Source organism: Stegodyphus dumicola, chromosome 9 (assembly GCF_044657685.1).
Source record: "Stegodyphus dumicola isolate Sdum_Otavi_A_Nest chromosome 9, ASM4465768v1".
Taxonomy (NCBI): Eukaryota; Metazoa; Arthropoda; class Arachnida; order Araneae; family Eresidae; genus Stegodyphus; species Stegodyphus dumicola.
The window spans coordinates 13,781,737-13,807,124 of record NC_140776.1 but is presented as its reverse complement, the minus strand read 5'-3'; the positions used below and the strand labels follow the sequence as shown (position 1 = coordinate 13,807,124).

At 33.3% G+C, this 25,388-nt stretch overlaps 1 protein-coding gene across 1 annotated transcript in view; it reads right to left on the bottom strand.

The window, feature by feature from the left end:
- Positions 1-911: 911 nt before the first annotated feature.
- The window catches only part of PsGEF (Protostome-specific GEF), a 278,552-nt gene continuing 254,075 nt past the window's right edge, over positions 912-25,388 (bottom strand). Inside the window, exon 18 of the mRNA XM_085823244.1 lies at positions 912-1,360. Within this exon, the coding sequence (XP_085679370.1) occupies positions 1,229-1,360 (132 nt within the window). The 3' untranslated portion in view covers positions 912-1,228. The remainder of the gene's footprint in view (positions 1,361-25,388) is intronic.

Genomic DNA, 25,388 nt, shown 5'->3' with positions numbered 1-25,388 from the left:
TTTATTTAACGTTAACTAATAAAACGTTAAAGTCTTCGCACTTAAACCATAAAATTCAGTTCAACAGCAATATCGCAAAATTTTTAAAAGAGTATATCTTTAGAATTTCCGATACAGTCTCGCGCGCTGAAGATAAAAATATTTTTCTTAATTAGAGACCGAAATAAGTAAATATATATATATATATATATATATTAGTAACTGGGAGGAGGGATCGTAGTTCTTATTCTTTTAATGTGACCAGCGAAATTGGCTTGATTCTGATCGTACTATATACATCACTCTAACAATTTGAAATTACCAGTTTACCATTTATTAATGTTATTGTGACTGTCAGATGATTTTCCGTCACTTCTGAGATTTTTGCTACATGTAGCACACCCAGTCGTTGTTGCGTTTAACCAATCTTACTTGTCTGACAAAGGTCAACACAAGGTTACGCATTCATTGTGGCAAGGAGTCAAATTCGCTGGTCGTTGGCACCATCTAGGCGATTGCCCGACTTTAATTCAGTTCCGCTTTCCCTCTCCAGTTTTGGGAGAGAGCACTCGGGAGGGAGACGGATCCCTGGGTTTCTAACCCCTTTTCCCCTAACATAATCTTTCGAGAAGACTTTAGACTCGTCGCATATTTAGAGTGACCCCTATCTACATGGACACTATACATTTAGAAACATCCATGCCCTTCGGTACAGCTTCTCCGGGCCCTTCGGTACAGCACTCGGAGTCATTGACCACTAAACTGGTTGGTCGGTAAGCCGAAAGTTAAAATTTAAATAAGAGTTGATACTAACCCCTTCGATATGTAAATTATTATTATTATGCATCAAATGTATATAACTATATATATGTGTGTGTGTGTTCTTTAGTTTCGAAATCACAATTCATGTTCAAACAAAACACATTTAATAAAACATTAGTACATCTATAATTTAGTTCATCTATTAATACAACATCTGTATCATCTTGCATCTATTAATACAACATCTACATCATTTTACATCTATTCTCATAAAACAAAGTAGCGAGAATTCTATCAGTTTCACGCGTACAGTCAACAGCTAAAATGTAGACAGCGCGCGAGGAAAAATATTAAACTATGGATTTAAAATCCCACATTTATATATATAGTATTCACTCTGTTACTCGGCTCCGTGATCCTTTCCTTTTCCTACTATTGCCGTGTGTAGCTTGCAGATCGCAAGCTGTATATCGGCTGTCTTGAATTACTAAGGACACTGCAAGTATAGGAAAGTATAGGAAATGCATGAGTGCGGCCGAAGGACGGGATGCAAGGTGGAAGAGGGCGTGATTACTTTGTCACGTGAGGCTGTAGAGGCATCTGGTAGTCTGGAGAGAAGCTGTTTCAGGAACAGTGTGCATTGTTACAAATTATCAATGCATAAAATCATCAAAGTGCATTTTTCTCACAATTAGAAAAACTATATACAAAAATAAAATAAGTATTTACAAGTTAAAAATATGGATCAGAAGCAGTCAAAGATAAGTCTCAGTAGAATCGGTTCCGTAAGCTCAGTTTTTTTTTTATTCTTATATGTTGGTAAATAGTGCATGTTTTACCGTAAAAACGATTGAATTATGTTTTTCTTATCTTCCAAATAGAGATTTTTATGTATTAGTTAATCAACATGCAATAGTGTAGAATTATCAACAATTTAAGTTGTTTAAGTGTTGCTAAGCCTGTTGTTTTAGGGAATTAAGACTTTTGCACCCTCAGTGTCTTTTTGCCGAGTAGTACCAAAAGTAAACTTTTAGTTTTGTGCACCGAAAAATCTCCTTTCTTGCACGCTGGCCGAATTGCTTGTTTAGCGTAGAAACTGTAATATTTGTGTAAAAATTGTTTTTATAACTGTTTTAACTGTATTTCGTGCTTTATGTTTTAACTGTATCCTCGTGTTTTACAATTTTTAATGAAGATGTTTTGAGTTTTTGTGTATTTTTGTCTTGTAGCGAAGTGAGAACTGAATTAATTGAATGAGAAAGCTATATTTAATGAAATTCGAGGATGTAGGTTTAAATGAAATTCAGCAAAAAATGAGTATAATTTAATATTTCGTACAAAGAAGTCATATGGTGTATATATCTGTTTTTTTAATATTTGATTATATTAACATTTTAGGAAGATACTAATAAATTTTTCTTATGACTTAAGACTGCATTTTTGGAGATTTTCTTCTTTCTAATTTATTATGTTTATTAGTTACTTTAAAACAACTTATTATATTTTAAAATAAGCAGGAGATTTATTAAATGCACAATTTTAAGAGCTATTTTAAACGAGAATTTGTAATATTAAGTACTGCAAAACCAAATTTTGTTTCCAACAATCTTAATTTAGCTGGAATTCATTATTCTACTTAATTAAAAAAAAAGGAAAAAGTGTTAGATTAATTCTTAACTCAGCTCTTTATTCTATAGCTGTCTTGTTTAGTTAGTTTAAGTTGAGTTACCAAACAGACAATGAAATAATTATCAGTTGATATTATGATGTTAATGAATGAGCATTTCCCTTTGTGATAATGCTAGCTCATCTATATGCAAATTAAACAGTTATTTTTATTAAAAATGTTTCAAGGCTCATTTCCAATTCTCTATTCCGATTTTCTCTCAAAATATATTTTCCATGTCACTAATTATTTTAACAACATTTTAAAGATTACGACAACAGCTTTTTTATAATTTAACTCTCTCATTTTCTTTTTAAGAATTCTCATCTTTTGTTTTATTTCGAAGACAATAAAAGAAATCCTTTTTTAATATAATTCTAAAAAACAAAATTAATTTTAATGCATTCTTAAACGCCGATTTGCTAAAATTTAGTATTTCACGCTGTTTCAAAATGTAAGTTACAAAATGTGTTTTTGTATGACTCTGCTAAATTCTGATGAAATACATCTCGATAATTCTAAACAAAAGCAGGATAAATTTCTGAAGTAATCGTGTTTCGGTTGAAAATAGTTGAATTATTAAAGTGTTCATAATGCAATATTAATGCTTTTTAAAAGTAGGTTTTTAAGTTATTATTTTATGAAAGTAAATTGATTCAAATATTAGTTTTATTTGAGAAAATAGTTGCTTAAAAATTGGTAATAAATGATTAAATATTGTTAAATAAATCGAATAATGAAATTTTCGATGTACGAAAAGTCTGAAAACTAAACAGTATAATTTTTCTTAAACTTTCTCTGACTTTGAATTCTGAGGAAAGAAATAAAGTTCAAAACTTAAAATTGATTGCTTCTGTTCCTCAATGTGATAATAATAATGACTGTAATGCCAGGGAAATATTATTACAAACTTGTACAGTTTATGCTTGTTCTAAATATAAATCAAAATTAACTAGATTAATTCTTGATCAAGGCAGTCACAGATCCTTTATAACGAAAAAATTGGCCGACCATTTAAAACTTACTCCAATCCGTTATGAAAGACTTTCTGTTTATTCATTTGGTGCGACGAAGGCAATGAATCATTCCTATCCGGTCGTTGAAATCGAAATTCAGAATTGGAAACAAAATAATAAAATAAAAATTGAATGTTTGATCTCGGATGTTATTTCCTCGGCGTCCATCAGTGTGCCTAGTAAACAAATTGCAGACTTCATGGAGCATATGGGGTTGCAGATCGCCGATTGCGCAAGAAAAAATAACATAGATGTTGAGATATTAATTGGAGGGGATGAATTCTGGAATGTAGTTTATTCTGAAAGAATTAAAATATCTGAAGGGTTGTACGCAGTCAGTTCTGTGTTTGGTTGGGTTGCCGCAGGAATCGAGAAAAATAAAACAAACAAAAATTGTTCTGAAAATTTAGCGGTAATGACAAACACTGTTGTGTTGAAAGATTTAAAAGGTTTTTTGGGAATTAGAAATATGGGAATTAATAATTCTGATGATTATTCCGATATTGACTGCGAAATAGTAGACCAGTTTGAAAGAAATTTGCAGTTTAAAAACGGAAGATATGAAGCAAATTTAATCTGGAAATACAGTCCGAATAATTTAGGAAATAATTTTGAGGTAGCTAAGAAACGATTCGCAAACCTTCACAATAAACTAAGTAAAACTTCGGAGATTTTTCGGGAATATAAAAATATAATTGAGAACCAGATATTAGAAGGAATTGTGGAGGAATGTCCAAATAATGATACAAATTTGGGATATTTTATGCCGCACCGAGCAGTGATACGACCTAGTGAAACTACTAAGGTAAGAATTGTGTACGATGCTAGCTCAAGGACAGAGGACAGGAATTCGTTAAATGACTGCCTTGAATCGGGACCTAATCTAAATCCAAATATACTAGACATTATGTTAAATTTTCGTAAGTTTAAGATAGCGTTTTGTGGAGACGTTGAAAAAGCCTTTTTGATGATAGGAATTGCTGAAGGTGAAAGAAAATTTCTAAAATTTCTTTGGTTTAATGAAAATAATGACTCCTTTAAGATTATGCAAAAGTGTCGCGTAGCTTTCGGTTTGACTATATCTCCTTTCATTTTGGCCGCCACTATAAAATATCACATTCGAAAATATAAAGATAAAATGCCGGACAGTTTCCAAATGTTAAATTCTTCTGTCTATGTCGATGACCTATATTTTGGAGCAGGAACGGTTGAAGATGCATATCGGTTATCTGTAGATGCGGTTAATATATTTAAGGATGCTGGGATGAATTTCAGAAAATTAAGAACTAATTCTAAAGCATTAAACGATTTATGGGTCTCAGATGGGATTAAGGAATCAGACAACAAATTAACTAGTGAATCGAATTTCTTAGGCATGATTTGGAATTCCATTGAAGACGATATAAAGTTAAATTTAAAAAATTTAATTGACTTTTCTACTGGAGACGATTTTGCTACAAAAAGGAAACTTTTGCAAAGCATCGCCCAAATATACGATCCATTTGGATTTATTGCACCCTTTGTTATTCGGGCGAAAATTATTATGCAAGAAATCTGGTGTTCCGGTTCTGACTGGGATGAGGTCCTTACTGCAAAGATTAAGGACAAATTCAACATTTGGCGGGAGGAACTTAATGATTTAACTGAAATATCGATTCAGCGAAATTTCTTTGATGACGATCCAATGAATATAAGCCTTCACCTATTTTCGGACGCTAGTCCTAAAGCATATGGGGCCATCGCATATTTCAGATATTGTACGAGTGATTCTAAAATTAAAACTTCTTTTATCATGTCGAAATGCAGAGTTGCACCTTTAAGAGCAATCACGCTTCCTCGTTTAGAGTTAATGGGAGCACTCGTGGCTGCTCGAATGTATAAATATTTGAAAAAATTTTTTGGTGATTTAATTGAGGATGTTTATTTTTGGAGTGATTCCGAAATCGCCATTACTTGGATTAAAGGTTCGCCAAATAATTGGAAACCATTTATCGCCAATCGTGTTACAGAAATACAGAGTATATGCAACAACAAATTGTGGAACCACAATTTTTTGTTGCATATACCTTCCGATTTACTGACTCGAGGAATTAGTGCTCAGTCACTAATTAAGAATGATCTGTGGTGGCATGGGCCACACTGGTTACGTTTTCCTACTGAAAACTTTCCAAAACAAAAGAAATTAAAACCAAATTCAGAATCGTTGGAGTTAAGAAAAAGTATTATTTTGACTGCACCTGTAATTAACAATGAATCCCCAATTTTGCATATAGAAAAATTCAGTTCTTTAGGAAAATTACTTCGAATTACTGCCTATGTATTTAGATTTATTGGGAGGCTTCGGAAAAGGTCTACAGAGAATGGACCTTTAAGTGCTTTTGAGATTAAAGCAGCTGAACATTATTGGGTAAAAATTACGCAACGAGAATCGTATCAAACGGAAATAATTAAGTTATCAAATAAAAAATCAATTCTCGATTCTTCCATCTACTCCCTTAATCCAAGGCTTGATGAGGAGGGAATTCTTCGGTTGAAAGGTCGCATTCAATTTGCAGACTGTCACGAGAATTTAAAACATCCTATTCTATTACCCTCAAAATGTAAGTTTACCGAGTTGATCATCACGGACTCGCATGAAAGGGTATTCCATGCTGGAGTTAATTCGACACTAACTCAGATCAGAGACAAATATTGGATCATTAAGGGAAGACAGCGTGTTAAGACTATCATCAGCAAATGTGTGATATGCAAACGATATAGTGCTCGTCCTGGGGTACAGGATATCGCTCCACTTCCTCCAGACAGAATCCAAGAGGCGCCTCCATTTGCTGTGACCGGGTTGGACTTCGCCGGTCCATTTTTTACGAAAGACAGGCAAGGTAAAGTTTACATGCTGTTGTTAACGTGTGCGGTCACTCGTGCCTTACATATAGAGATAGTAACTGATCTCAGCACTGAAAGTTTTTTGCTAGCTTTCCGAAGATTTTTAGCTCGCCGAGGACTGTGTACCACCGTGTATTCCGATAATGCCAAGACTTTTAAAAGAGCTGATAAAGAACTAAACCATATTTTTAAAACTTTGAGTGATTCATCTGTGAAAGAATTATTTTCTGCTAGAGGCATAAATTGGAAATTTATTATTGAGAGGGGTCCATGGTGGGGAGGGTTTTGGGATCGTATGGTACGAACCATAAAATCCAGCTTGCGAAAAATTATTGGTCGATCATCCCTTACTGTGAAAGAGCTTGAAACAGTGCTCATTGAAATCGAGGCAATGATTAATTGTAGACCAATTACCTACGTGTTTACTGATCCCAATGAACCTTCTCCACTAACACCCTCTCATTTTCTGGTTGGTAGACGATTGCTATCTCTGCCTGCTAATAAAATAACATCAAATAATTTGATTGGGTCAAGAAATTCAATTATTAAACGATATAAATACCATCAAGATATTTTAAATCATTTTTGGAAGCGTTGGAGATCAGAGTATCTTTTTAATCTGAGATCTGCCAATATTTGTCCTCCACACTCTAACGCATCTCAGTTTAAAATCAACGATATTGTCTTGATTCATGACGACAAACATCCCAGAAATCTTTGGACAATAGGTAAAATTTTATAATTAATGTCAGGCAGAGATGGTAAAATAAGATCTTGCATAATTAAAACACCTACTGTTACCTTAAAAAGGCCTATACAATTGTTATATAATATGGAACTTAACTAATGTTTGTATTTTGTATTTTTAGGTTTGATTCTCCTGACCTTGCTGATAGGTATCATTTAATGTTTTGTAAAATTTTTTGTGCTTATAATTATGTATGCATGTTTGTTATATTTAACCATTTCTCCAGGATTTATTGTCGAAATATTAATTGTATATTCTAGAATATATTATTGAAAGATGAACTCTCCACCGAGTTCAGGTGGGGAGTGTTGTGTAATTTGAAGAAAAAGGCTAGAGGGCGCTGTTGCTCGCTTAGTTGTAAGAGAATAAAGTTTGTTCATGTTGAAGGCGGCGGCCTAAGAATACGCTCTGTATATAGTAATTAAAATATTGTTTAAAATGTAATATTGTTAAAATTAGTAAACCCACTGAACCACCATCATCTGATTTGGAGATGCACAAAATTATTAAACACTGTTATAATAATAACTTTTTTTATGTAGTTTTAAACATTAAGTTTATAGAATACTAGCTAAACGAAGATCTTAAAATGGTTTAAAATAATGCTTCCTATTTTGATTTAAAAAACTATATTCCCTTCGTTAGCTATGGAAACATAATTTAAAAGCAATACTCATTTCATTAGTGAATTTTTAATGAACGAAAATTGCACTTTTAGATTAATAAAATTAATTCAGATTATATGACTCTCATTCTACTTCTTTTATACCATATTTTTATACCAATTTAGAATGAAATATTTTATAGTTAAATTGATAATTACTTTTATACTCCACGAACATTTTTAAGCAAAGTATAGTAACGAATTCAGCGCCAACGAATGCTATTATTTCAGGCTTATTTTACATGAATTATTAATATAACTTCAAGAATATTTTGATCATTTACATGAAAACAAGAACACGGTTTAGATGGTGTTTAAATGTTTACTTTAACTGCATAAAACGATATTTGTCAACATATATCTGATTTAGCGAAGATTCATAAAATTAAAATAAACTGACAAGTTGCAGAGCACTAAGAGTAAAAAATAGCAGAATTTATAACAGCTAAATTTGATAAAATAAAATTTAAATTTTTAAATATGGAAAATTAATTGAATGTAGGCGTAGCAAACATTTGATTGATGTAGTTAGTATAAATAATTTTTGGGCTGTGTGAGTGATGTATTTCAAATAAAATTGTATTTTCAAATTAAATTTTTTTCAACAGTTCATGATATAAAAATGTGTACTTTAAATTCTAATGTGGCACGGCGCATTTTAAACTTAAGTATGCTATTAATTAAGATTAATGAAAAAAGATTATTAAAAAATCTTGAAGATATTTTACGAAAGTTTCCAAAGATAAAAGAAATAATTGACAGCATTTATAAAAGTCTTTTATGCCTTTAGTTAATCTGCATGTAATAGTTGTAGAATTCTCATGAATTTGAAAGTATAAGTGTCGAGTTAAGCCTAACGATCCACCATTTGTTTGCATCTAAAACTCCGTAGAAGAGTGAATTAAGTCAGTTTCTGCACCATCAAGTCTTTTTGCCGAGTTTATATAATAAGTTTTGTGCACCGAAAAAAATTGGACTTCTTGCCCACTGGCCGAATTGCTTGTTTTTGCGTATAAACTCTAATTTTAAATGTAAAAATTGTTTTTATAAGTGTTTTAACTGTATTTCGTATTTTATGTTTTTCTGTCTTTTACAATTTTGAATGAAAGCATTTTGAGGTTTATGTATTTTTGCTTTGTTGCGAAATGGGAACTGAATTAATGGAATTAGAAATATATCTCTAATGAAATTCGAGGAAATACGTTAAACAAAATGCAACAGAAAATGTGTATAATTTAATAGACCATACAAGGAAGTCGTGTGGTGTCCACATCAGATATTTTACTTTAAAATCTCACTGGCTCCCTTCTCTATTTTATTCCCAATATGAAATACACCTTCAAACTTAGTTGATCGCAAGTAAAATGTATATTTTCTTTGCGTATTCCGTACATTTGATATACTATAAATTAAGGCTGATCAAATATATGCTCTTCTATGATGTTTTTGATATACTTTAAATAAATGTTGTTTTGCAACGTAAAATTGCTGCCACAAGATACTAAAACTTTTATTAGGTTACGTTTACATCACTTATAAATTTTATTTTTTGGTTAAGTCAATGGCTTTAGATAAACAGGTCATTCACCCAAACCTTTGTTTTTCGCAAGCATTGTTACTACATTTTTTAATATTAAATGAATAAAGTATAAGACTTTGTTTTAGAGTTTGTTTACTTTTTCAGTAATTAATTTCTTCTACAGAACAAGCAAAACATTTGTTTGCACTGAAAATGTTTATGTCAAGGGATATTCCATCAATTTAGGAAGAGATTAATGTCAAAATATTATTTACGATGTTTACTCATAAACGAGGAAATTTCCGGAGGATATAAATTTGGAAACATGGGAATAAAATAAGGATGCGCTTTCGTAAAAGCTATACAAAACATTTCTTGACACATATTAATCGTCAGAAACTTCAAGCATCTAGGTTCTAAGAAAGATAATATGCTCTATAATAATCTGCCGTTGAAATTATAAAGTAAAAGTTTTTTAAAGTTTTTGCTGACAATTAAAATCTCCCATCGCTTTTTCTGAATATAATATATGCAAAATGCTTAAAATTATGTTGCAAACATTCCTAATTGTGCTTATAACATATTGTTCATATATACATATGCGGTAATCACGCAAGCATAGCATGCCGTTGAAAGGCTGTCTCGGTGGAAGATTTACTGAAGAAAACTGTCCTCTATCTACATAGCACATGCAGAAAATAATGTATGAGAAACATTATTCTGCTCATGCAGTGAGTTCTCTGCATCGGGATAAAATCCTGCTACAAACCGGAAGCATTTAGTAGTGCGACACGACGACCACTCGACCAGTAACAGTTTAGCACATTCTTGTTATTTGATTTCAGTGAAAATATTTTATATCTCTTCTAGACAAGAGGAAAGAAAACTCTTACAGCAAAACACCAATAAATATTTATTCCACATAAATAAATTCCCTTGTGAAATACTTTGGTTGGTTTATGTGATTACGGTAAAGCCTGGAAGGCTATCTGCCTAAGGGGAGGGATGCTTTCGTGGAGCACTTTCTAAGGGAAGCTCACTCGTATATACGTTATGCATGCGGAAAACTAGAAAAATTCCTATGCAGCCAGCCCGTTCGCCAGGAATTGAGCTCCGAACCGAACTACCACTCTTCAGCGACTTTCCCATTTGCCGCTGGTGGGCCCCCTTTGTCAGGAAATAAAATAGTGAAAAAGACAATTTTGTGCATCATGTGAGCTTTCAAAAGTACTGTTACAATGAGGAACTGTGTTTACATTTAGAATATCGATAACGTACGTATACCGCTCATAATACTTTTGACACTCTGTTTACATCTCTTTTTTTTTTTTTTTTTAAGCACCAAAAACAAAAATGAGATTACTGCATGTATTCTTAAAATTAGACATCTCTAGATGCCAAATTTTTTCCTTTCTTTTTTTGGATGTAAACTTTCTTCTGGTATTTTGTTCTTAACTGGGTATTTATATAATTTCGCTTGTAATAATGTTTACTTACACGCCCCGATAAGTAAACAATTCCTCATTTTTCGACTCTACTTCTTTCACTTGAAGGCTTTCTTACATCTAAACTCTTTTTAACGAAAAAAAATGTATTTTCGGTTTATTTGTGCTTTTCGAGTCTACAAAATGTAACTAAAGAATGATTAGCATTTTATTAAAAATTTATATAACTTGTTGATTCTAGTGCTAAAAGGAAGAAAATGCCATGCATATTTTTAAAACTGATGAAATTTTCTTTTGAACGCCAACAAAAACGAAACCTTTTCCGAAACCTCTCGCGTAAAAGATTGCATAATGTTTGAATAAAAAATAGCTGTATAATGGTTTAAATATGCAAAATATAATAAAACTTGCTCTAAGCCCTTAAAGCTCAAACGGCTGTATTTCTAGTTACTGTTTAAAGCATTGAATCTAGAAACATTCGAATACATATAATGTTAGACTTAATTTTTAGAATGTTTTTCAAGCATTAGATCTTTTTATAATGATAATTTTGATTTTATATTTTTTCTACCTTTAGACTATAACGTAAAATTGATTTGAACTTTAACAGTGCTGTAGTTAACGTTGAACTGAAGTCGTTAAGGTCGTTTATGTGATTATGGCAAAGCCTCGTATACACGTTACACATGAGGAAAACCACGAAAACGGCTATAAAAAAAATATTATAAAGCCAGCTCGTTCACGGGATTCTGATCTCATTAAGAGATGAGAAATATTAAGTAATGGTGAATAATGAAAAATGTGTTTGAGACTGATGACTGGGATTCATTTCTGTACCACAGTGTAACATATAATAAAACATTCTCTCACAAAACTGATTTGCAACGTTCAGTAAATTGGAATTCTCCACCAGCTTCATGTCATAAAAGAAATCGCTAGCTAGATGTAAGGTCACGCTGAATGTGTTGAATGTGTTTGGCTTACTGCAAACGAACCTTATTATTAAATTCCTACTATTAGCTCACACTCTCTCTATATCTTGTTCAAATTTTCAGTCCTTAATAAATTAAGTTTTATTCAACCACTCAAATTCAAATACATTTTTTTAAACATGTAGTGGATGACACTTGATGTTAATACAGTTTTTTCACATATTAAAGTCAATTCCTACTTATTTATTCCTGTTTATCGGAACTGAAGATATGCTGTTTTAATTAGATATATTATAAGACTTGCAAATAATGACCGTTAATTAGGAATTTTCTGTAAAAAATTAGTTTTATAACACCTTACAAATAAATAATAGTGCATGACTGATAAATGAGATTGTAATATTTAACAAAAATAAGTGGCAACAATAAGACAGAGTTCTAAGGATTTTTAAAGTGTATGGAATTAAAGAATTGTAGTTTTGTAGAATTGCATGAAGCGTATATAATGTCCCGTTATGTAGCCTAAACAAAAAAATGTTAATAAAAAGTAAAAAAAAAATATTTCATTGTTCACCTATATAGGAATTGATTGGATTGTCCTTTACGAAAATGTTTCCGCACGTTGTTTTGTACTTGCAAAACATGTTGACTCAACCCATATACAATCCTGCAATATTTTTTATTTTCCTCCATCTTGCACCTTATGATTTTTCTCATTTTTGGAATAGGATATAGCATCTGAACAGAGGTAAACGACATATGTGCACGCCAAATTGTCAACATGTATTATAATCCGCAATGTTTTTTTTAAAAGGATTCTGTAAAATATTTAATGGCAGAAAATGTCTACATTTTTGTTCGTTTAAGCCGACCAGATGCTATAGTGGTTAGGAGAGCCGACTACGACACCAAAGGGCCCGGGTTCGAACCCCGGAGAATTGTAATTGTTCGTCTCTCATTGGAGGCATGATTTTCCCCATGTGTAACGTGTATACGAGCCAGTTTCCCTTGGAAAATCCTCCACGAAGGCATCCCTCCCCTTAGGCGGATAGCTCTCGAGGCTTTGCCATAATCTCACACACACTCGTTGAAGGCAAACTTGGCCAACCTATTAAGTGCTTCCGTAATAAAATGACCACCATTTCTGGCCTTAGTAGTGGCCAAGCCGAAGTCCGGCTGAGGTCTTGCTATTGGGAAACAAAATACTCTGTTATGATATTATTTGTTTCAATGGCTAAAGGAAAAGTTATAGTTTCATTCTTTGCCTTCATATGATGCCTTTTTTTAGCTAATATCTGTTAATAATAATAAATTTATTTTTAAATAATGCGCATTAGCTGTAATGTCTTAAAACAGTAAGAACTTCTATTGTAAACACAGTACGAAATTAATATAATACGAGATTCCTTTGACCTAATATTATCATCACTCTAAAATGAAGTTAATGGTGTTAAATTGCTTTGCTGCTTACTTACTGTGCCTACGAATAACATAATATAATTACAAGATGCATCTTCCTGTCCCTATAGCAAAGTTTTGAGACAAAAAAAAGGGGTCTTCTTTTACTTTTCTTGCAAGTTTCATTTTTTAATCTTATTTATAACGAAAATGCAACTAGAGGAATTTTGAAAAATCTTAACACGAAAGGAGACATAGTTATCCTACTGGTTTGTATTTTTTTTTCCTCTTTCCTAGTCCTGAAATGCCTTTGTAGAAAACATAACGCATTTCTTCTGAGAGAACATTATATCAAATTTGGCCCGGGAAAAAAACGGACATTATTTTAAGAAAAAATCTGTTAGGAATTGGGCTAATTACTGCCTTAAGTATATTTTGTGTAATGCAAATAATTCTGGAGTTTTTAAGGTTTATAATTAAAAAATTATTTTTTTTTTAATGACCGTTATAATGATTTCCTTTGGGTTGTGTTACTAAAAACGTAACGTTGATGACTATGAACATTGTCCCTGATGAATTAGAAACGTGTTGTACACCATTTGACAACTCTTTTTTCCATTCATTTTCATACAAAATCTGATTTGTACACCACATGACTTCCTTGCACGGAATATTAAATAATACGCATTTTTCCTGCATTTCGTTTAAACTTATTTCCTCGAATTTAATTGCAAATCTATTTAAACAACTTTTAAAATGTTGCTAATTCTTGCATGCGGATAAAACCCTTAATCAGAAGATAACAGCAACATAATTTCATAAATTTTAAAGAAAATAATGCACAAGTTACCAACATATAATAATAAAAATGAGTAATAGAATGGATATATAAAAGAATATGTAAAGAAATGTAGAACCAATATTTCACAAATATCAAAAACTTAAATTATTAAATAATAAATTTCAAATAATCCAACAAATGCAATAAATAATTTATTGAATATTAAAATCAAAACTCTTCAAACAAACAATACCCCAATTCAGTCTTTGTGAAAAATTGGTTCTAATTTTTTTTTACTTTACGTCTTTACTGATAATTTTTCAGGAGGTTAATTCGCGAGAATTCTAGGCATAATTATATTTTGTTTAAAAAAATTATTTCTACTTATATACATATATAACCTTTTGGTGGGGTCCATTGAAACCAAAAAGGGAAGTGCACAGATACATGTTATAGCAGTTCTATATACAAAATTTCAACTTTCTGACGCTACTCGTTTTTGAGTTATGCGAGATACATACATACGTACGTACAGACACACACCAAAATGAATTCTGAAGAGAAGAAATCTCTTCAGAATTCATTTTAAATCTGTTTTATAATTCTTTTTTTGGGAGGAAGGAGAGTCCTTTATTGTGTCCTTACGAATATATGCCACGCAAAACATCGGTAAATTGCATTCGATGGCGTACAAAATAGATATTTTCGTTAAAATATGATACCGGAAATTTTTCGCAATTACAATACTTCCTTTTTACTTCATACAAGGAAATAATTAGATAAAAATTGCCTTTTCAAGAATTTTTGTTCCTATTTTTTACAGAATTTATTCTGCTTACTTTTACTTACAGGTATTTTAATGTTGCTTCAAAGCAATTTAGAAAGTACGATTTAAATTCTTGCACTAAACGATCAGTTAATAACAAAATTTAAGTCTGAAGTGAGTTTCCGAATATTAGTGCATTACATAAACTATGGGTCTCCGTTGAACCTCGCTCGTAATTTTCTTATGGCTTTAGCAAACTTAAAGACGCGAAACTTGATAAAAACATATCCAAGAAAAGTATTGATCTTAGATTTAACTCGAAATGCAATTTTTTCCGCCATTTACGAAAAAATTGCGTTTAGCGACCCTCACATTCCCGTAACATTTTACGACAACGGTTAAAAACCTGTTCTGGAAGTTCTATTTCGCACCCAGGAGAACCATTATGCTTCTTTGTTGTATACTATATAGTGAAATTCTACATCTAGAAGGAACGTGTTTCTCAAAAAATTTTCCGATTAAATTTCCCGTAAGTTTAATTCTAATTTCGTTTTTTCGAATAAATTCCATTACTCATTTCGGTTTTTCGTAGTTAGGAATTGCTTTAATCATTTAAACATATTATAAAGACATTAAGCATTTTTTTGGAAGCAGGGGAAGTGAAAAATGCGCAACGCCTTAGCCTGGAATTGAACCACGGACCTCTAGAATACGCGCCCAGCGTACAGACCACTACACCCCGAAGGCACGCTAAGAAGGAGGGAGAAATACCTTCTAATATAATCTTTTATTTTGTTTATTATATATATGGTTGTTCGTCCGGAAGGTTGAATTCAAAGTAGAAGAAAAAACCTAATATGGGGATGTGATGAAATTGCTATCTCTTTTGTTTTAAACAGACGCAAATTAAAGGCCCTCACATTAATTTTATTCTATTTGAACTAGTGTGCACTGTGGGTTTTCGTTCGAAATGTGTAACTTCTATAATTTAGTGTCTAAGAAAAGAAAGCTATTTTTGGCGAAAAAAATGAGTAAAAGTGTTTTATATGACTGAAAAACCTGCAATCTCATTAGTTCTGGAAAACCTCAAGATAAAGATCGATTGTTTCTCTAAAGCAGTTATTCTAGTCGATTCCAAAGCAGCCATCCAGGCTGTAGTTATAAATCATAACACGGATACCCAGATTATCTCAGAAATAAGACAAACTTTGAACTTTGTTTATATAAACACAACAAAATAATCGTTTTTCAATGGATCCCTTCACATGTAGGTATCGACGGTAACGAAAGGGCAGACTCATTACCCAAGAGACTCACTAGTTCGTTTGAGATACTTGAGCTGTTTTATATGCTTGGATTGATATTTCCAATAAAGCTACATGTAATAACATATATATTTGAAATATAATAACTATTTACGATTGTAGAGCTGAAATATTGGAAAACAAAAACAAAAAGTCATTAATTCCTGACTTGCGATATGTTGTCAATAAACATCCTCACCAATTCTAAGTCTGGTATTCTGCTTCATATTTTGCATCGTTTTCTTTTAGGAATAAGCTCAAAAGACCCCGAGCTGCAAGACCACTGAACACTGGTAACCTTCCCAAAATTGAACGGGCTAACTGCATGAGGGCTTTCGTGGTTTTCCTATGAAAAAGTAACACGCATATGAGCCACTAGCCACTGAGCACATGAGCCACACACGCAGATAACCACGAAAAGGTAACACGCATATGAGCCGCTTTCCCTTAAAAAGTCCTCCATGAAGGCAAATGTCCCCTTGAGCAGCTAGTCTTCGGGTGCTTTGCAATAATCCAGCCAAATCTATTGTGCACGCAAGCCTCCACATTATTCAGCGTCAGATATTTTAACTGCAACCGTCCAAGGACAAGGCGAAAAAGATTGCAACAACCGGTTTCTCCTTCCTCTGCTGCTGGGGTTCGGAAGTGTAGGGCGGCCTCTGGCTGTCCTCACTCTAGCCGATGCGACTCTTCCCTTCTTCTTCTCGATGCTGTTTGCTAAAACACGGAATTCCTTTTTAGTGAGATTTTGAAATGAGATTTAAGAAAATAATTACTCCAGTTTTCTAATACATGGCTGCGGAAAATAATTTTTGTTCAACATTTCGAGAAATCTTCGCTCACACGTGATTTCATCCTTTCCTGATCCAAAGAAAAAAATCAAAAATACCATGGTTAATATGGTTAATCAAGTCCGCTTAATTATTGCCGTTAAATTTTGACTGTTCCTTTTTCACCGAGACTTTGTTTCACACTGATGGAAAACGATTAACGTTAATCTGAGTGCAACGTTATTATGGTGATGCGCATTACACGTGTTATATGTTTAGATCCTGATTTTCTTTAAGACCTACATTCGCCTGTCTGGCTGATAATTCAAACTTTTGGTGGTGGTAGGGCACATCATAAGGATTAAGAATAACTCATGCCAGTAAATGTCAGGAGTAAGTGGTAGCAGAGGTAGAAGACGGGAAAGGAAACAAAAGAGTGATTAATTTGAAACATTTATTGGACATGAATACAAATGGTGTACGACAGCTTGAATGATACAACAGATGCTCGAAGTTTGCACCATCAGACGCCAAACAAGCCTGACACCGACGGACCATTGATTGCCGGACATGCTCAAACACACCGGGAGTTTCTTTAATTGTAGCAGCTGCGCAGGGGAGTCTTGTCCGGAGATTCATTTCGGACACAACAGGATCGTGATACACGACATTTTTGATGGCGCCCCATAAAAAGGAATCAAGGTTCAATAAATCCGCTGAGCGTGAGGACCGAAGTACCAGTTTACCAAGCACAATCCATCGATGCGGGAGTAATCTGCTCAAATGGCTCAGAACATTCAGTCCAAAATGAGCAGGCACCCCATCGTGTTGGATCCACATTTTCACCAGTTCTCCGTTCGTATAGCGTTCCATGCTCTTCGTATGGGGCCTACCGCTCGAATCAGGCAGTCCTCACCAAAGAATATGTTAAGAATATGTCATCAAAGAATTGTTAAGAAGGAAAACTTCGCAGCAGCAGGAGTGGTTCCCTTCGAACGAAAAGGGAAAAGCTGCGCATGCGTGTCGCAGGATGACATCTGTCGCCAAAGCTCAAAGCTAATGTCGAAGTTCTAACAGGTTCGACGGTCACGTTTATCAAGAGTTTAAAGCTGTGTGACACCATTTTTTTTCCTCCATATCGACGGATATAAAATCAGACATCAAACTGCGATATGGATAATGCTAGTGTAAGGTAAACTTCACCTAAATTTCATCTTAACCCGTGTTCCTCAATTTCCTGTAGACGTCTCGGAGGAGGAAAATGTCGGCCTGGTCCGGTACATCACAGAGGGGGAAATTCTCGCCAACAAGTTCCGACGCCAAATCCTTTTTTTTTTAGCGGCGTAGAAGACAAACTGGTTTACATACGTCTATGAAGCCTTTCCTTCTTTACATAGACGTTCTTTGTCCTCACTTTCCACTAGCAATCTCCTGTACAACCCCCTAGCGGCGTACAATGACGTTTCTGAGCAGGGGTTCCTATGCAATTCTTAATCCTTATGATATGCGCTACCTCCCCAGAAGTTTGTCGCAACATTTACAAGACATCCTGTAGATCAAAATTATCAGAGTTAATTTAGAAGTCAAACAACGAAAATCAGAGTTATATTTGCAAATTTTCACAGGACTAGTTTCGACAGTTTTGCTGTTTGACTGCTAAATTAACATTGGTTCGACGTGTTATTTTACCTTAATTATCAGAGTTATGAGTTAAAATTTGTACGTTTAAAGAATTTCCTGAAAATGTATAAAATAAGAGAAACTTTGAATCTTCATTTATAAAAATTGTTTGAGTCAGGTGTTGCAAAAGTAGTGATTATCTTGTGCATGAAAGTTAGCTTACTTTCCAAGCATTCAAATGACGTAAAACTAACTGGTTGAACGAAAAGATGGGATATTTTCTTTATAGAGAAGATAAAAAGAAATGTTTCTCTCCTTACATGAAGATGAAGAAATATATGAATATACTATAAGTCATCTGATAAGAATTTCATACTCTTACAGTATGGCTACTTTCATTTTGCTTTGTCAATATTCATTGTAATATCTCTTTTAGCTGAAAGTTTCCATGCATTTTGGCTTTGTGGCAACTTACAAAGAATGTAAAATACATTATTTCGTAACTGTTTCTGCGCAATCGTTGTAGCGCATGACATCTGTACCTACGGACAGACTAAAAGACTGTTTTGGGCAAAAAGGATTGTAAAATGGATTTAAAATGAATTCATTGGGAATATTTTCGTGAGGTCTGTACGTACGTGTATGTATCTTGCATAACTCAAGAACGAAGAGCTGTAGAACGTTGAAATTTTGTATATGGGAGTTCTTTAACATGCAGTTGTGCACCTCGCCGTTTCGTGACAATCATCTGCACCAATCTTATATATATATTTATTCCCACACTGTTACCTGGCTCAGGCAGCATAGTTTTTTGATTCATATATGTTGGTAAATTGTGAATTTCTTTTTAAAAGTGATTGAATTATGTGCTTTTTATGTTCCGATCAGACTGGTGAGCGATGATAATGTTCAGTGACGAATCCCGCTTCGCTCTTGAAGCGGATGATTACGGTGTTCGTGTCTGGAGAAGACGGGGCCAGCGGTCCCAATCAACCTTTCTTTCACAAAGGCATACAGCCATAACCCCTGTGTGGTGGTGTAGGGCGCTGTTTCTTATGACAGCAGGTCATCTTTAGTCATCCTCCGTACATCTTTAAGAGTCAACGATATGTTGATACCATCATGCGGCCGGTTGTATTCCTTTTCATGATACGTCATCCTGGGCCAATTTGCCAACAAGATAATGCCAGATGACATACCGCTCGCATATCTCTGGACTGTCTCCGTGCGGTTGATACTCTTCCTTGGCCAGAAAGGTCACCAGACCATTCACCAATCGAGCATGTCTGGGACATAGTAGGCCGCCCGATTCGGGCACCATAAAATATCGCAGACCGGGAGCGATAACTGATGAATGCCTGACAGAATGTGTCGCCGGATGACATAAGGAACATCTACCATTCCTTGCCTCGACAATTTCAAGCATGCATTACCGCCAGGGGCGGTTCGACCAACTACTAATTTGAACTCTCAGTGGGTGATTGTGAGCCGTGAATAGGTACTCTGTCCTTGAATTTTTAATCATTTTATTATCTGTGCATGAGCTATACACATATTCAATTTCATCAAAAGCAACCACTTCCTTCATGGTGCTTCGATTTTTTTGCAAAAGAGTGTATTTTGAAAGTTGGACACGTATTAAGTTTTGATTTATACTGTTCTTTGTCTTTATTTTTTATATTAATTAAGCAGAGGTTGTCGCAGTTTTATAAATTCTTCTTGAAATACATAATATGCCCTTTGGACTACAATTACTGCATCAATAAAAGCAAAAATTGTAGTAATAATTAAATGACAAAGCTTGTATGTGTTTTGGCATGAACAGTAAAGCAGAATAAACATCATTTAGATGCCAAATTTAACCAAAGAAAAACTAAAACTTATTTTAAAGATGTCAGGGAACACTTTCTTCAGTAACAGTAAATCTCTTGAAGCAATAACATTATCAGTAACCGTCCGACTGTTTTATAAAGTATTTTCTCCCTCCTTTCTGCATGTCAATCGTGGTGTAATGATTAGCACACTCGGTGCGTATTCTAGATGTTCAGGTTCGAGTCCCGGGAAGTGCATTGCTCCTTTTTCATGTCTCCTGCCTAAAAAAAAAATTCTAATATTTTACAGTCTAGTGAATCGAATAAGCGAGCGCGTAAAGATCACTGTAGTATGAATTGCATTGGAATGAGAATGGAAGAATTAAAAAGTAAAGAATAAATCCAACTTAAAAATTATATATACATTTTGAGACTCGGTGATAAGATTAAACGACTTCACGAAAGTAAGTCAATTACTTTATTTTACAACAGAATTCAAACTTTAGGCAAAGATATCAGTTAAGAGAATTAATCAACTAATAAAATTAATCAAAAACTTCATGGTGAACATGTTAATCAAAACACATGATGTACACTTTGTTTGTTAATGTTTAACAATTTTTTACACGAAACATTGTTAAACATTAATAAACATTTATCAGCTGAGTGCGCCCACGTCAAATATATTTTTTTTTATCTTCGCCTTTTCTAAATAAGGTTTTCTTATTGGTTAGGGATACGAGGAATACGACAGTGTAGTAATTCGCAACTGAGCGTTGAAACACAAACTGAGAAACGTTGATATTCCGAAGACCTTCAGAGTTTTCATTGTGTTTATGCAGGGATTTTCGCTTTAAAAAAATCGCTGAGGTGAACCCTTCTTGTTCAATTCCTTATTAATTTTCAGATTTCAGCCTACCTTTGTTGAAAACTGTTCTGTAAATCAGTGTCTTCCAGTTTCTGTTCAAGATTCAAATTCTGTTAATGATTTTGCTGAATTACAGCGTCTATAATTTCTCTAGCTGGGATATCGTAGTTATATTTTATTTGTTTATCATTGATTATAATGTTACTTGCTCCTTAAAATCTCTGTATTCAAATATATGAAAGTAATATAACAATATCAATAAAAATATTCGTACCTCCGAGATGTGAAAGTGGTTAGGGAGTCTGGCGGGTGCACCGAAGGGCCCCGGTTCGAATCCCGGAGAGGCCCACCAGCGGCCTAGTGTTAAAGTTGCTGAACACTGGTAGTTCGGTCTGAGGTTCGAATCCCGCAAACGGGCTGGCTGCATGGGTGTTTTTCCCCATGTGTAATGTGTATACGAGCCAGTTTCCCTTAGAAAGTCTTCTACAAAGGCAACCCTCTCTTTAGGCAGATAGCCCTCGAGGCTTTGCCGTAATTAAATAACCTAACCAAAATCGAATCCCGGAGATGGCATGGATGTAATTTGTTCGTCTATTCCTAGGAGGCAACGGTGGTGCACATATTTGTTGCCTCTATATTATAGTGACCCCCACTTCTGGCTTTAGTAGTGGCTAACGCCTATAATGTCTAGTTCCCGCTATTAGAAAAAAATAAAAGTCATCAGTTTGCCTTTGTTCTCTCAACCATTGATTGTAGACATATATCTCCAGATAAAAAATGGTTTAATAAGGATAAATTCAAGTCATGGTTTTATAAATTACAAAAATCAATTTTGCCTAAATTACGAGATGCATGTTTTTAAACACCTCTCTGTCCTAGTGGTTATATTTAATAAATTTTCATACTCATTCTAAAAACTGAAACAAAAAAATATTTGTCAGCCGTACGACAAATACTGACCGAAATGTTAAATTTTGGGGATTAAGATCATGTTTAAGAGTTGCACAAAAACTGGATGAGCGAAATATTAGCATTTTTATATAACTAAAATTATTTAGAAAACTTTTTCGAATGATAATTGGTTGAGTGACGAGAATTGACCGCTATCCAGATAAACATGAAGAATACTTATTACAATAAATTGTTTCTAAAAAGAGACACTCTTTGCAGAATATTTTAGACCTCTTTTGCTAGAGAAACGTGGCAGGCACATAGCCAACGTTGTTTTCCTAAATTAAAATATTTTTAGTTTAATAAATTAATAATTTTTTGTGCTTCATGTGCAATAAATACGGTTATGATTTAGCAATAATTTATGCATTAAATATGATTATAATTCGTAAATAATAAAACTATTCCAGAACATTAATGATATATTTTTAGGGCTAATTGCTTGTGTGAAACTTCATTCAGCATATTATAGATAACAAAAAGCTGAATTAAAGACCGCTACATACTATAACTTACTGAAATCGCACATTTCGCCTTTTATTTTTTATAATAAGCGCAAAACTTTTCTATATACAAGTATAAGGATGGAGATCCTATGAAAAGTTAGATTTTGCACGTTTTGCAAAACTGATGTCTTAAATTTAGAAATGTCAATACGTGTAGAATTTAGAATATATCTGCAACTGAAAAATTATCCTTACAACCAATAGTTTCAAAATAAATGCTGTCTGAGGACTTTTATAAACACATTTATTATTTGATGTATAATTATGTAGCAGAAGTAGGTGTTAATTTGGCAACTAAAAACTTCCGATTTGATGAAAATATAGTCAAAAATCTCTTATTTTTCCATTTATATTTTTCTAAAGATCTCAAAAAAGGTGTACCTATATGAAATAAAAAATACACAATTTTATTTATAACAATGCTTTATATGAACAAAGGAATCTTGTAGTAAATATGAATATGTTGGGAAAGGTTGCTTATTTGTCTGCAAATAAACTGTGTAAACTGGTAACTTAAAATTGGGTATTTCGAAGTAGCTAAATAAAATGAAGATGCACTTGCATATGTAACATGAAATGACTCGTGTTAAAAGTGTAGTCCAAGGATAAAAATCTCAATATTCACTTATAGAATTTTTATTTCGAAGAATAGTGACGAGAGGGAAACTTAAGTTTAACTCAATCAGAAATATTTAAAAAAGAGAATTTCAATAAAAGTTACAGATTTCTTGTCATTTTTAATTAGGTACCACATTATTCTAGGACATTCTGTCAGACATGTTTCAAACATTTATTTGCCTCTGTATAGGGGAATTAAATATAAAATAAAAAGTAGTTTTGCACAGGTAATAAATATAATATAGCTGCAAAATAAAACTTGAATCCTTAATTTCGAATTGAGTGGAAAATAATCTAGGAATAATCAATAAAAATATAAACTGATATACAAGAAAGAGATTATTCCAATAAATACGATAAAACATCTGAAACTAGTTTTATAACTCAAGCTGTTTTAGAATCTCTATTATTCAAATCTATGCTCGTCTGTCTGTTTGTGGCATCACTTTCTCCGGAACGGCGGTGAGTTGAGTTTCGAGAGAGGTACTCCCGGATTCTAAAAATTCGTGGGAAGCCATTTCGACCATACTCGTGTTCGTGGACTTTAATTAGACGAGATATTAATTAAAAACATTTAAAAGGCCAGTATTCGCCCTCAATTTTCTGCGTGGCAAGAGTCTCGCAGGCTGGATATAAAAATCTGCTTTATTTCGAAAAGTGTTGCCACTGCTCGCTTTCAAATCGTGGAGTTGGTTGCTGAAAATTCTGTAAGTTTTACAGAATATGAAAGGAAAATAGTATTGACAAACCTTAAATATATTATTATTATATAAGGTCATGTTCTGACGTTGAAGAAAGCACGAGATTTCATGCGACGTCATTGTACGTCGAAAATATTTCGTTAATGTCAGCGTTTTAAATAAATAGCTGCTGTTGGCAAATGTTTTGTTTCAGATTAAGATAATTGCCACGGTATGCCACGCTAATTCTTTTATTGATATTGGGATAAAATTGTTATATTACATTAAATTTAAACCATGACGTATATATATTCATTAACCTGATGTTTCAAACATTTTTGCTTCCTGGTTTGGCAACAAGAAAATTATTTACAAATTGGTCGTTGCTTGGAAAGAATGAACTGATTTCATTCTTATTGAAATGCTTTTATGCACTTTTTTTCAGGTGTATATAGAACTCATAAGTTTTGCTTTGGTCTCAGGTAGCAACTTTGTATACAGTACATTAAATTAATAGTTCATTTTATTATCAGTTTTTCACTACATAGAACTTGGAGTACTTTCAGTACATAAATTGGAGGGCTTGTTCGCTAGTACATAATAAACCGTTGATTTAGGGATTTGATGATTATTGTATCAACAGTTGGTGTGTAGAGTCCTGGCGTTGAGAATGTTTTAACATAATTTAGTGCCTTATAGCCTTTGTCATATACAATACGTTTGGACATTAATTAATAAGCAGATCTGAAATCAGAATGCCTTATTATTCGAATAAAGAAACTAAAAGTCCCTGATTTTAGTTGCAGTACAGTTAATGAAAACTATTTGAAACCCGTGATTAGTTAAATATAAAATTCAAAAATGTGAATCGCAAACTCTTATCTTCTTAAAGCGAAATAATTCATGATGACAATGAAATTAATATTTTGAATTTACCTATGTGTTACATGTAATACAAAGAAGTCGTTTGTCATTCGGTATTGATCAGTGTTTACTTCAAAACGTAGGATTTTTCAGCTTTAAAAGTAAATTGGGCACTTCATTTGTTGAGTGTGTACGTTTAGAGATAAATTTTAAATATTTAAATTAGAACGTTGAATTGGTAAATTAAAGGAAATATCTCACGTTCGCACAGTCACGTTTCTTAGGCTAATATTTTTCTATTAATGAGATTCGTAGCTGATATACCAGAACCTAAGTGCCTTGTTCTCAACATAAATTATCAATTAACAGAGGATGGCGAATGAACCAGCAGTGCCTCCGTGTTTGGGTCAATGAACTAAGTTTTGCAGTTCTCAGGATGCTCTCCTTTTATAAATGCATAGGGTGACTCCCGCCTTTGAGCATATAATAACAGTGAATTCGTGTCTTCCTACCCTCGAGGTCTACTAGCAGAGGACTAGCGTAGACCAGTAATTAGTCAAAAGTTCAAGGAAGTGTGGTATAATGGATAGTTAGTTATCTTTCACATATTTTCATTAATCTGATATTTGATTACTGTTATATACTGCTAAACCTTTCGTACATCATCAATCACAAAGAACGGGTTTAGCAATTCTGAATTATTCAGGAAATATTTTCAACATCGAATCAAACTTTACGCACCTGACAAGTCGTTATTTTTAAAACACTTTGAAAGAACTGGAGTTTTAGAAGTTTGAAGCTTTGGAAAAGCCATTTCACGTTTATTCGAAGTGAAAT